The sequence below is a fragment of the Falco punctatus genome (assembly GCF_963210335.1).
Source record: "Falco punctatus genome assembly, chromosome: 6".
Taxonomy (NCBI): Eukaryota; Metazoa; Chordata; class Aves; order Falconiformes; family Falconidae; genus Falco; species Falco punctatus.
The window spans coordinates 43768817-43782364 of NC_137585.1; the positions used below are offsets into that span (position 1 = coordinate 43768817).

General features: G+C 35.9%; 1 protein-coding gene across 2 annotated transcripts in view; it reads right to left on the reverse strand.

Moving 5' to 3' along the window:
- Window positions 1-13548, reverse strand: part of DCN (decorin) — a 50314-nt gene that overhangs the window by 8953 nt on the left and 27813 nt on the right. For both annotated transcript variants that reach the window (XM_080391410.1, XM_080391409.1), the window contains exons 3-4: window positions 10288-10400; window positions 54-267 (exon numbers count right to left, since the gene is read on the reverse strand). In XM_080391410.1, coding sequence (XP_080247536.1) covers window positions 54-267; window positions 10288-10400 — 327 coding nt within the window. The remainder of the gene's footprint in view (window positions 1-53; window positions 268-10287; window positions 10401-13548) is intronic.

Genomic DNA, 13548 nt, shown 5'->3' on the forward strand with positions numbered 1-13548 from the left:
TCATCTTGAAAAAAACAGAGTTGATTTTTTTTTATAATTTCTTATGCTCATACCTAAGACAATCACTTGATTCAGTCCATTAAAGACAGCTTTCCTCAACTTGGAGATCTCATTCTCATGAGCCCGTATCTCCTGGAGAGACTTCGGCATGTTTTCTGGGAGTTCCTTCAGGTTGTTCTTGGACAAGTAAAGCCTTTCCAGCTTCTTCAGAGGAGCAAAAGCTAATGGGCTGATTTTGCTGATTTTGTTGTTAACAAGGATCAATGCCTGTGGAGTAATAATGAAGGAGATCTCAGATGATCACTAGGGAAATTATTTTAGGAATTAAACATTTTAAAATGATGATTCTTTTATAATATTTTTGATGCCTTTTGACAGTCAATCTAGTGAGCTGAAGAAAATACAATGCAGTACTAAAACAAATAGATAAAGAACTTCTGAAATGGTGAAAGATAAACAAGGCCTACATAATAAATGCAAGTGAGCACTTCATCACTGAGGTATATGCAGCTTCTCTTAACATACATAATCGATACCCCAGAATAAGTGCCACCCTTCCATTTGAAAGTTGTAAAGAACAAGACATGCACATAAAATTAACATTTTCAGGTTTATTTGGAGGGTTTTTTCCATTTTTTTTTATTCTGAGGATACTTTTATACCTTACCCATCATCACACAACCATCCTAACCAGTTTTTTTCTGATCAGAATATTCTATGATTCTATACAGTGAAGGCACAGTCCAGCTTAGTAAAAGTATTCTTATCATTACGTCTTTCCTGTTAGTTGTAGAGACTGCACTGATTAGATTTCTGTCTGATAATAACCTCCTTTTTGTAAAGATATAAGCTTTTTTTTGGGGGGGAGGGGGTAAGTGTACCTTGGTACAGGAGGGGAGCAATTTGAAGCATCATACTGTAAGATCTGCAGTTAGGTATCATGGACCATATTCATAATGGCTATTATGTAGGTGCTTAATCTAATTCTCACAACTGTGATATCTAGACTCAGGGTAACTAAGCAAATTAGCTCTCCATACAGTCAGGGAGAAATGCTTCTATGGAAACTCTGTTACCTGTCATAAGTGGTCTCAGTATGCCTCTGGAATTTCACATTAATGCTAAGTCTCTGATTTACCAAACAGGACATAAAAAGGGAAAAGAAAGTCCCATCACTGTTAGAACATTAATGCAGCTACTGGAAAGGATTTCAGATACGATACACATCAGAATGAATTGTATAATTCCATTTGTTTTCTACCTACTTATCAGACTTACAGTGCTGCATGTTTGTGCAGTGAATTAGGTAGAATGGGCTGTATAAATATAGATATAATATCTGCTTAGATTCATTACTAGAAAATAGCTAAAGACCATCTTTGTTCACTAACTCCATGATGCTGTTTTTAGAAACAGAAGACAACAGTTACTACTAAACCACAATTTTTTATATTGCATACACTATAGTTAAAATTCAGTGCATTTTAATACACAATATTTTCAGAATTACGCTTTAGTCTCTTTCCTAGAGGAAAACTGAGCATTCAACTCTTTCCACAGTCAGTTAAGTATTAAAACGGTGCCAAGAGGTGTATCAGCATCTGTGACAGCACCTCTCCACCATGGAAACAGAAAGAGAGGTGAGAAGATAGCTTAAAATAGTATTTTATTTGTGGGGTTTTTCCCTAATGCATTCCTTTTGCAGATCGCTCTAAGCAAAGAAAGCAGTATGTTCTGTACATTGTTTAACTGAATACACGTAAAGCTGAGCATATCTGGTTTTAATTTTGTATGCTAGCTAGCATTTGCAAGAGGAGGGAGAAGAGGTCACTCACAGTTCAGCAGAGTATTTCCCTAATGATGAGGCTCTCCCAAAATAAATATATTGGTCAGTGGAAGCCATGACCCCAACAGTCTTTTATTTGAGCCTGAGCTATAAGAACTGCCATGAAAACACATGGGGTACACATGGGGTGTGGTTTCCTGAGTCATCATTGCCAGAATTGTGATACAGATGTAGGTTCTGCCTATGGTGTAGTACAGCTACCTGCACAATATTTGGACATAGGAAATAATTCAGTTATAAGGGATACAGTCTGAATTATGCAAATGAGTCTCTTTCCTTGTTTATATCGTAATAAGTGAATAACTGAATGTGCAACTGCTAGTTACATTCTTCTTCTTTTTTTCTTTCTTAATTTTCCCATGGATTTCTTTTCCATAGAAATCAACATTCAAGGAATTGAGACTTGAAATTTTTATCCTGCATCCTGTTTTGTTCTGCTTGGTCATTTATTTCAGCTAAAAGTCTCCCTTACCTTTATTCCTTCTTTATTTGATTTATTTTAACTTTGTTGCCTTTCAGATAAAACATTTGGGCTATGATTATCACAGCTGATGATCTGATGTGAAATATTTCTTGCTGGAAATAGGTAGGCATACATTCAGCTAGGCACTGCAATGTAAATATTCTCTGAGCTGTTGATGTTAGGAGGTTTGTTACAGGTCTTCAGAGCAGAACTGATAGTCCTGACCAAAACCAGAAATTATCTAAGTATTTAGGATTTATCTGTTCAATTTGCCAATGCTTTTTCCTGAATATGATCATGTTATCTTGAGGAAACACACAGAAATGTTGTTTTATTCAAACATTCAGAAAGTCTCACACTTAGAAATGATGGTATCTATCAAAGGTGTGTTTAAAAATACTGATTTCACAGTGGAATAGTGTGTATGGTGGCATAAGGTGGAAGGTATCACAAGCCTGTAGTTTTCAACTTTTTTTGTACCAGAATATCATTTCCCACTTACACCCCACTCTGCAAGCTCCTGCTCCTGGTATTATAAGCCTGCATTATTTTTCCACACTGTTGTACAGCTGTAAAAAAGAAAAAAAATAAACCCACACATCAGAATTCACAGGAGAAGTTTTACTGTCTCCCAGAGCAACAGAAAATGATGAGGATAACACACCAGCACAACACCTGGCAAGCCATACCCCTGGGTTCCTTTCCCACTTCACAATAACTCTATTATATGTAAGACTTGAAGACCTAAGCTATTAGCCTTGGAGCAATGCTGTTTGCTTTCCTCAGAATGTGCCCCGTATGGTCTGCATGTAACAAAAGTTAAAACAAAACAAAACGAAATGAAATAAAACAAAAAACTCCGGGGAATTTAGAGGTCAGTGAAAACAGGAACTAAAGGAGCAAAACCTAGGGAAAACATCTGCAGCAGTGCTATTGAGGAAGGGATGTCAGGCAAAAATACACACATGGACTAGCTATCCTGAATAAAGCCCAGATGGCATGGTGGGGCATTATATACATCTTGTTAAAGGACATACAAAAATTTTGTACAGAGCAAGAAGTACTTGGAGGGAAAAATAAAGGTCAGCCTGGAAATGCTGAAAGTGCTGGAGCCCTTGGCCACAGATAGCACTTGTGGTGGTATATGAAATGGTTTGGCAGAAATCTAAGAGCCTAGAACAGAGCCACAGGAATTGATACTTGTATTCAAAATCTATCTTCTTCAACATTTCCATTTTAGTGAATGGAAAAAGATATTTCTGTTAAAATGCATACACACACACACACCCCAGGGGAAAAAAAAAAAAAAAAAAAAAAAAAAAAGAAAGAAAGAAAAAAAAGAGTTGAAGAATATCACCAATCCACAATACAAAAGGCTGAGCACAGGAATGTACAGCTTTCAGATTGATTTCGTATGAGTGTTAAGATATTTAGCCATAGGTAAGAAAAGAGGCAGGAAAGAAGGAGAAAATAAAGAGGTGTAAATACATCAAGTACTAAAGACATCACTTAGGCTAGGAGGGTTCATGGCAATTTCCTATGGATAAGAGAAAAATTAGCTTCCATCCCCATTTCCCTGAGATAAAGCCTTTTCCCCTTGTCCTTTATAGCATGTAAATGTTGCATGGTAAACATTGAGTCTGTTATAATATTGCACTGTGATAATACCTATGAACCACCTTATCATGACCAGCAGTTTAAGTAGTGCTCACAGAGGAAAAAAAATCCAAGCTTTGCTCCAAAGATGGCTTACTTTTTACTGAAACACCTCTGGTATTAGCATAGTCAGGGAAAAAAAACCCCAAACTAAAATTCCTGTATGACAGGAATAGATGCTGGCTCCATTGAAGTCAGTGGGAGTCTGGCCATTTCGCTCCCTCTGGCCTGGTTTCTACCTCAAATATTTATTCCCAAAACAAATAGGAGGATTCATAATTCAGGAAAATTTGGGAACATTTGTTGGCAGGCTTGTGTCAAAATACACCCTGACAAACTGCAGAGGGAGTGTGTGGCAATCCTGTAGGAACTAGCTAGCATATGGCTGCTCTTCTGGGGTTACCAAAATTTACAATTTTTGCCCTGCCTGGGGTGGGGAGCAGTGGATTGTATTTTGGGGTGTAACCTCATTATGTGAGAATCTCAGGGGATTGATCTGTGAGATTTTCATCCCTACTTCTATTCTTCCTAGTTTAGAATACCTTGAAGAGACAGCCTTGCCAAAATCAGAAGTGAACTGTGAAATGATCAGCAAATTATTATGAGCCATAGTACATGGTGATACATCTGTTTTGCCAGCTGGGGATGGTACTCTTACCTAACATCAAGTCTTTAATGATGCATGCATCCTTCAGGGTTTAAACTGAAAAGTCAATCTGCTGACCCGATGGAATTTCTTTAATTTCCTGGGTTATGTATTACATTATTACCTGGTTTTTATTACAGTTCTGCTAGGAACAGTAATGGCTTAGGAACGGTAAGCTCAGGAGTCAGGCAACCAAGTAAAAAAAATAATAATTTTCATTCTTTTTGTTTGCCTTGTGTTTTTAGCTAAGTGATAACCTGGATATATAGACAAGCTTTTCTGTCAAATTATTAGAAGTGGATAGTGACTTAGGAAAAAAATTAATAAAGAACACAAAAAATAAAAACCAGAACTTGACTTTCTCCTCTAATTGTGTTATACCAGGAGACAGAATTCTACAAAATAAGTCTTCATTTTGAAATTAATTTAAAAAATCATGAACATTGGTAAACTTGAAGGAACCAAGAGCCTCTGGATCCAAGGAGGTCTCTGAACAGGATTCCAGATTTTACGTCTCCTGAAGGGCCTATGATCTACAACTAAGGCAGGAAAAGCATAAAGGTATAAAAAACCCATGATGGTGCAATTATTCTTTATTTGTTGTTACTTAAATTCTTTGATAGGGTTTAGTAGTAACCCTACCAAACCCAGGGTCAAGGGAACATAGCTGAGAAAGGCAAGGAAAAAGGGATGACAGAGGAACAATAGGGAAGAGATGAATGAACTGTGAGGGAAGGAGATGGCAAGGCACTGAAACAACAGCCTGTCAGCGTGAATGACAGACGGGGGAAAGCAGTTTGGTCACATCCACAGAACCCTGCTGGATAATCTCACAAAACCAAGGAGCCTGCCGCAGATCTAGTTTGTGTGGTGTTCGAGCTCTCACTGATAAGTCTTGTGTAACGTGACTTGCACAGATGACCAGGGGACAGATGGTTCTACACTTTCCTGCTCCAACAAAGCATAATTCTAATGCTCTGGAGTTCTAGAGAATCTTTCAACACTGTCCTTATCTACTGAAGCAAGCATTTTGGTTATTTATTTTATCACAATTTGCTTGCTTATTTTATTGCTGTATTCCATAAAATTTTCTATTTTCTTTAGCTGTTTAGTTTAGCTGACTTTTTCCAGAATTTTAAGGACCTCAAAGTATTTTTTTTTCTGTTGTTCTCCTCACACAAAAAGATCTTAACCCTCTGCTCATTGAAAATATTTTGCATGTATGTTTCAGTGGAAAATCTCATTGTGTGTTAAGCATAATGCAAAGGAGAGCCTGAGGCAACAACAGCTCCCTAAGGGAGTCCTGCCTTTCAGAAGATTAACCTTTTTTTTTTTTTTTTTCAGAATATTTGTTAGAAACTTACAGCTGCATCATGTTGAAAAAAAATGTAAAAAGGTATTCTTCAGTCCCATGAAGAATGTTTGCCATTGATGATAGTGGAAATTGAGTTCAGAGGTAGAAACTGGACATAGATGTCTGTCTGGTTTTTACAGTATGCTGATGGTTACTGATTCTTCATTCTGTGATTTGCAGAGCATTATGTTTATTTAACTTTTCTTTTAATTATCCCTTGGTAAAGGGAACTGAAGCTGTAATGAGCCTTCAGAAGACTGTGTTCTTTCATTAATATTTTTTGATCTGTTAGGGACTTTATGTATCCCTGGAAGATGTTCTTAGACTTCTCTTCAGTTAATCTGGGCTCTTGCCTTCCATAGGGAGCCTTCTTTTGATAAAAAAAAAAAAAAGGGGGGGGGGAAAGGAAAAAAAAAAAAAGACTGCTTGAAACTTCTAATGCAATACATGATTTTTTTCCTCTTGATATTACTACAAAGAGTGTTTCAGTTTATTTGCCCACACATCTAATGCTGATAATGCCTTAATGTAGATATGATCATAACCTTAAGTCCCAGGTTTAAATATCTTATCTCTTTTGTGCAGGTCTTTTCCTTCAGTATAAATACAACTGGGTTTAGCGCTGTTGTATGCACAGCCATGGCTTTGGATAGTCCTGCCAGCTTAAATTAAGTAACGTTCCATTTGATTTCAAGCCAATAATGCATTTGTCTTCTTTTGCTGTACTAACACTGTGCCATTGAAAAATTCCTGTTGGAAAAGCATGCAGTCACTATTCTGTTGTTTGTGCTGTTCTTATAGTGATCTAATACACAGTAGTTTCTTTTACCTCTTTTTCCAAGTGCCAGGTGTTATACTGGTTTGCTTTGGCTTTGCCACACAGCATGCAACTCCATGTGCTGTTTTTGTAGACTCCTCCTTCACTCTGCATGAGGCCTTACTCATGTAGTATTTTGGATTCTTTATTGTGTCCATGGGGTCAAAGTACTGTGCTCTATCCAGAAGTGTCAGTCTGCCTGGAAAATTCTGACAGTTTCATAGAAGTATTTTTGGTTTGGTTGTTGTTTTTTTTTTCCCCTTGGCTTTTCCATAGCACCTCTCTGATTGCTTTGCCACAGGTCTAAATCATAAGCAAGTTTTCACATAATATCAGACAGTTTTCTGAAACCACAAAACTCAATCCTCGGCCCTAAAAAAAGACTGTCTTCGATTTTTTCCCTATTCTCCCAAGTCCTCTGCTAATAAAATGTACCTTATCTTTCATTTTTAAATAGTGTAAAGTCTCACTGAGTGTTTATAATATAACATTAATAGTTTGGCCACTTTTTCCTGAATAAATCTAAAAATATAAAAACATGAAGTGCTCCAAAACTGTTGACTCTGGTGTTTTCTGGTAAGCATCTATTATTTGCAGATAAATATTCCCTTAGTTGTATCCTTTCTTACTTGCCATATTTTCAAAGTTGCAGATATTAACCACTATTTTACCTACTCTGGAAAATTTTCTGATATAAAGAATATTTTTGTAGGTACTAATTTATCTTTCATTTCTTTTTCTGTGTATTGTGCACTCAAAACAAGCATTTACATTTATGCTGAAAGAGAAGCTATGGGCAAGTTATAGGTAGATCCTTTCTTCTCTTCTTAATTCATGTGGGTTTTAGTACAAATTGAACTTTAGATTCACCCCAAGTTGTTCATGAAAATCTCTTCTAAATCTATTACACCTGTGGTTGGTGGTGTCTATAGGAATTAGGAAGGAATTTTAAATGAATATTCAAAAGGAATAAACTGAATATACTGTTCATTTTTTCAAGATCTATGAAAATCAGGATTAAAGAAATTGTTCCCTTAGCTGATCACTTCATGAAAGAGGTTAATTGAAGTTGCTGATAATTTTAGATTTTGGAACAATAATACAGGTAATTTATGTAAATCTTCCTGTTTTAGTAGAGTATAAGAAGGTTTAGTAAAGTCTAAGAAGTCTAGAGATGAACATCATACTGTCAAGTGTAACACTATCACAAGTCATATTTATCAGGGAATTTAAAAAAGGGATTAAAAAGCATATACATGAGATATATATGCACATATGTATATCTCACATACACACATATATCTCCTTAAAACAGAAGTGAGAATAGAGCTCTATCAACAACAAAGATTTTGAGTTATATTTATCTAAAAACAGTATCTATGGCTCTGAAGAATATTTAGTTGCAATGTGGGGAATGGGAATCATTCCCAGATATTACGTAAGAAGAAGAATGATGCCTGCTGAGAGTAAAGATGTTGCCTAGTCACATAAATGTACCACATAACTAAATTATTATTTGGGGGAGGAGATGAGAGGATCATTTTTTGTTCTTGAGTAAATCCAGGAAAACTGCATTGTTCAGAAGGTTATTTGTTAAAACTTATCTTACTATTTTCATTCTTCTGTATGTTTCCCACTGGTCCCTAAGCATGCACTTATTTTGGAACTTACCCTTGGGAGTAAGACAAACAAATAATCTCTTCCCTGAAGAGTTATCTATTTAATTTGCTATTAAATTATACCTGCTGTAAGAAAATAAAGAAAAGCAGCCCATAGAGTTAACCTCAGTGAGATTACATAGTTCACAATAGCTTAACTCACAGCAGGATGTATAACAGAGACCTGAGCTGAGTGCCAAGTAGGCAGAAGTCACTGGGGGAAGTGCTTTTTTCATCTGCAATACCATGCTCTGACTCATTCCATGCAGCGTCATGAAGAAGGATTGCAAAAAGATTTATTTCACTGATGAGACATTTCTCTTTTTTAGCACTTTACAGGTGACCTTTACTGTAAACACAAGATTTCTTTCCAAGGTGGAAGAAAACCAAAACAAGTGGACAGGAATTAGGGTTGCAAATCTGTTCAGTAGCCAAGCAGAGGAATTGAAAAAAAAAAAAAAAAAATCTCAGCTCATTCTAAAACCAAGTCAGATGAAACATCATGTAGAAGCACCTACTTCTCTTTTTTTAACTGTAGAGGTTATCTATGTAACTAGTTCAAGTATAGATACCTATGTTAAAATTAGATGACATGAACCTCAGCGTGGCTTACTGATACAGTTCATTATGGACAGACTGGCATTGTGCCTATTCCTAGAAAATTTTGTAAACTTTTCCTCTTGATGTTTCATTAAAACAAAAATTTAAGAGGGAATTTGGAAGCAATAAAGGAGATAAATGTTTACAGGATTTATTTTTTTCCCCTCAAGTGCTTGTCTGGGTGATAACATTGGCATCACGAACAGATAAATAGTGGGAGCTGGTTTCTTGGTTGTGAATGAAAACAGCATAAAAAGAGGCTGTGAAGAGCCAGGAAAACAAAGCCAGGTAGTTTACATTGGTTACAATCAAAAAGGATCAAATGGAATAATACACAGGATAAATTGATTTGGTGAAAGGCTAGAAAAATAGTATTTTCAGAAATATGACTGAGTTGGGGTATTACTTTCAAAGGCAGAGGAGTAATATCCTTTTTCTGATCGTGAAAAAAAGAGATTATTTCAACCGAATTGAGGGAAGACTATGAGGTATGAATTTTAAGGTGTTGATTAAAAGTATAGAAATAAAGGAGAAGGACAGAGAAACAAAAATTTGGAAACAGAGGAAGGTAGTTGTCTGATGGAAACTTGGAAAAGAACAGGGGAACCAGAAAAAAAGGCAGTCACAGAAACCAGGGCAGGAAAATATTTCAGCAAAGAGAAAACCAGACAGCAGTTTTGGAAGAGACTGGCAGGTAAAGGAGGATGAGGATGGAGTTTGCTGGGAGGAGGTTATTGCAAAAACACAATTCCATTGCGGTTCAGGTTGCAGAAGGTTGATTTGAAAAGATTCTTGAACTAAAATTAGTACAGAGAAACTGCTGACAAACATGGCATATTCAAATCTCTGTGGGCTCAGAGGTGAGGGGAAGGAATACAGTAATGAGTGAGTGAGGTTGCAGGGTCGAGATGGATCCGCTTTTTAAATAGAAATAGCCAAGCCACTGTGCCAAAGGGACTGAAAACATAAATGACTAGGTGAGAGAAGTTATGATGGAGACCAGGAGACTGAATGGACAGGAGGCAGGTATGAAGAGATGAAAAGAGATGAGAAATTTCTGTGGTGTGAGAAGAGTTTGCAGGAGAGGAATGGGAAAGGAAACACACAGGCTGGGCTGGTGAAGGAAGATCACAGAGTATTTCATCAGTTTTCCTTAAAAACCTGAGTACCAGGCCAAAACCACATTTCATCCCCCCTCTCCCTGCCTTCTTTTTTTTTTGCAAATCCTAGTTAGTTTATACACTTACATGAAGATTCTTCAAGTTCTTGAAATCTCCCTCTTTAATTTCAGTGATTTTGTTGTTCTGTAAGTCCAGAAGAGTTGTGTCAGGAGGAAGATCTTTTGGCACTTTTTCCAGACCTAGGGACAGTGAAAAGAAAGAATTGACTTTGAAGGAAAATTTAAATAGGGATCATTACTCTTCTTAGCAGCACTTACCTTTCACTAAACACCATTTCTAGAACTCATTTCCTGAAAAAGCTTATGAAGACTTATCTGAAAGTATTTCTGTCCCCAGTCAGTCAAAGGGAGTTTTATTTTGCTATGTCAAAACAAAATTTATTTATTCACATTTCCATTATGCTGTTTCCTGAAACTATATCTGAGTTATAGCTTGAAGCAACATATTGATTTAGGAAAATTATTTCTAACACATTTAATTCCACTGAATTGTGTGAATAAATATCGCTTTCAGAAGGAGGTATGGTATTTATTAATTTCACTGTGTGTTAGTTTTTGTGGACAGAGAACATTTCCTGCTATTTTGCTATTTAAAAGGTAGTAAGCCTTTCTGAAAGAAGTACGTTAGTTAATTATAATAATTTCCAGAAAAAATACTGTTTGACAGTAACTGTCCACCTTAAAAAAAACAAACAACAACAACAAAAAAACCCCCAACAACCAAAAAAAAAACCCAAAAAAACCCCAACAATCCACGTCCCCCCTTTTCTTTCATCTGAAGCTATGTCCAAGTTTTCTGGAGAACAAATCTCTTGGTCTCACTACAACTGCCAAAAGAACATCAGACAGTTTAAATTAAAGACTCTCTTTGGGACTATTTTCTGAATAGCTGATATGTAAGTACGATGAAGTCATGGAAATGAAATTATTTAGTGTTAAATAACACTTGCTTTACCCAGTTTTCCTTTCATACTGTGACTTGGAATAGAGCAAATCTTTTACAGTCATTCTGATTTACCACAAAATTAAAATGTTCTTTCCTAAATAGTTTTTTTTTTTTTGGGGGGGGGTGTTTTTTTTAATAGAATGTGAAATGCTAAACAAATGGTAGACACTAATAAAGTCTCTGCATGGGCATCTAATAGAAGTGGACTTCTCTGCCTAGCAGTCTTTTTATCAGTAAATATTTTAACAAATATTTCTTGAACTGTATTTGAATTGCCCTGAGAAAGATCGCTTTGTAAGTATCACCAGTGTCTCCCCAGTATGATGATGGACTGCATGATACTGTGCTCAGATGAAAGATATGTGTCTCCAAATATTGTTTCTTTAAACCTATCTATTTTAATCTGAAACATGGCATTGCAAACACAGTGAGATATGCTTGCCCAGAGGTAAGATGTGCTTTGCCCATAAAGGTTGTGGAGTCTCCATCCTGGGAGATATTCAGAAGTTGACAGGTCTCAACCCTAAGCAACCTGATGTATCTGACCTTACTTTAGCAGGAGACAGACAAGATAATCTCAAAAGGTGACCTCCAGACGCAACAATTCTGTGATTCTGTGATATTTAAGGTTCACCACAAATGTGTTTTCACACCTGGAACATAGCTTTCTCTTCAAAATCCAATGTTAAGCAAAACTGCTTCTCTTTCAATCTTTTTAGCATACATATATACATCTGTAAAGTAATTAAAAAAAAAAAAAAAAAGATTGGGTCTTATTTGGAAGGATTATGGTAAACCATGAAAAAAAGCACATTTGGTACTATATTCTATAGTTACTACCATAAAATTTTACCATAAACCCTAGAGATGCCACAGGGCTGTGTATTGCAGCTTTTTACTACAATTAGTGATGTTCTAAGAATTCATTATAGATTTGGCCATATTCTTAAAAACATCTGCATGCAGATGAGGTTTCCAATTCATCTTTGGGTGCCTGGTCTGAATCTTCCAAATTATTGAGCATCTCACAGATCCCACTGATGTCTGTTACTGCTTTTCAGTGCTTAGCAAATTCTGGAAATAAGATTGCTTTTTTAGGTATTTATATATGTATGCAAGAGACCCAAACTTTTGCAAAGGGTTTGCTTCTTTTAATCTTACTTTTGAATTGATCATATTAGTCTGTATTGAACATATTCTGTTGTCCTATCATTACAAAAGTTTGGTTTCTGAATTTAAAAAACATCCTAGCCACTCTTTCAAATTTATTTTCCCATCCACAAATTATCTAACATTAGCTAAAAAATATGAAAATATTTAAATGTGATATTTATTAAAACTGAGTATCATATGCATTAGCCTGGCTGATCACATCACTATATTTTAATCACACCACTATACAAAAATTGTAAAAAGCACAATCATCAAGCCTGGAATGAATTAGTAAAAGTTTCTACTGTTCATGAAATGACAAGATCCAAAAGTCACTTGTCATCCTGTTTACCTTACCGATACTCAGTGCATGAACATATGATAGAGATTAAGACCCTTCATATTACTAAAATTAACCATCCTCATTCAGGCACGGACTTCATTTTTACTGAAGGCAGTTGCAAAACCCTCATTCCTTTCAAAAGTGTAGGACTAGAGTTCCAAATATATAAAAATGTGATACCATATAATTTGTACGTTGGTTGTCTTTGGACAGTTTTTGTCCTTGGTGGAGAGGAATGATGTCAGCAACTAAAAATTATTTCCCAAAAAGCACTCCTTTTTCAAGACCATAATTTTGTTATAAGTTCTTACAGTCTAGCAACTTCTATAGCATTTTTCACATATAAATACAAAAAAAAAAAAAGGTTTAATTACTTGCACTCAAAATGACATTACTAAGTTATGGTTCTCAGTATATTTATATAAGTAGACTGGTATCTGTAAATAAGTGCTTATGGCAGAAACTAGGGCACATGAGAGCTATACAGCCGTCCTTTATGCCATTCCCTTGGAACATACTTTGTAAGAACACTTGGATTGCCACTGAAGGGATAATTTGCCAGAGACTAAACTTCAAACTGAATTTCCAACCATACATTTCAAGCTTCTGTCAGCATCTAACAGCTCATTATCCCTGAATAGGGTAGAACTGATAACTTCTGAGAGCAATGAAGTTAAACTTTAGATGTCTCATGTATATTCTGTTACACATTTCCTGAAGCTGTTTTTTAAAATGTTTCAGAAAAAAAATATAGAAATGATTTTTTTTTGTTGTTGTTGACTTGTCTGAGTTTTGAAGACCAAAGCGTAGAGGAGTACACGATGCACCCCAGGTGCTGGAGGGACATTGCATTATCATTAAGCAGTTTATTACATCCTCCAGCTGAA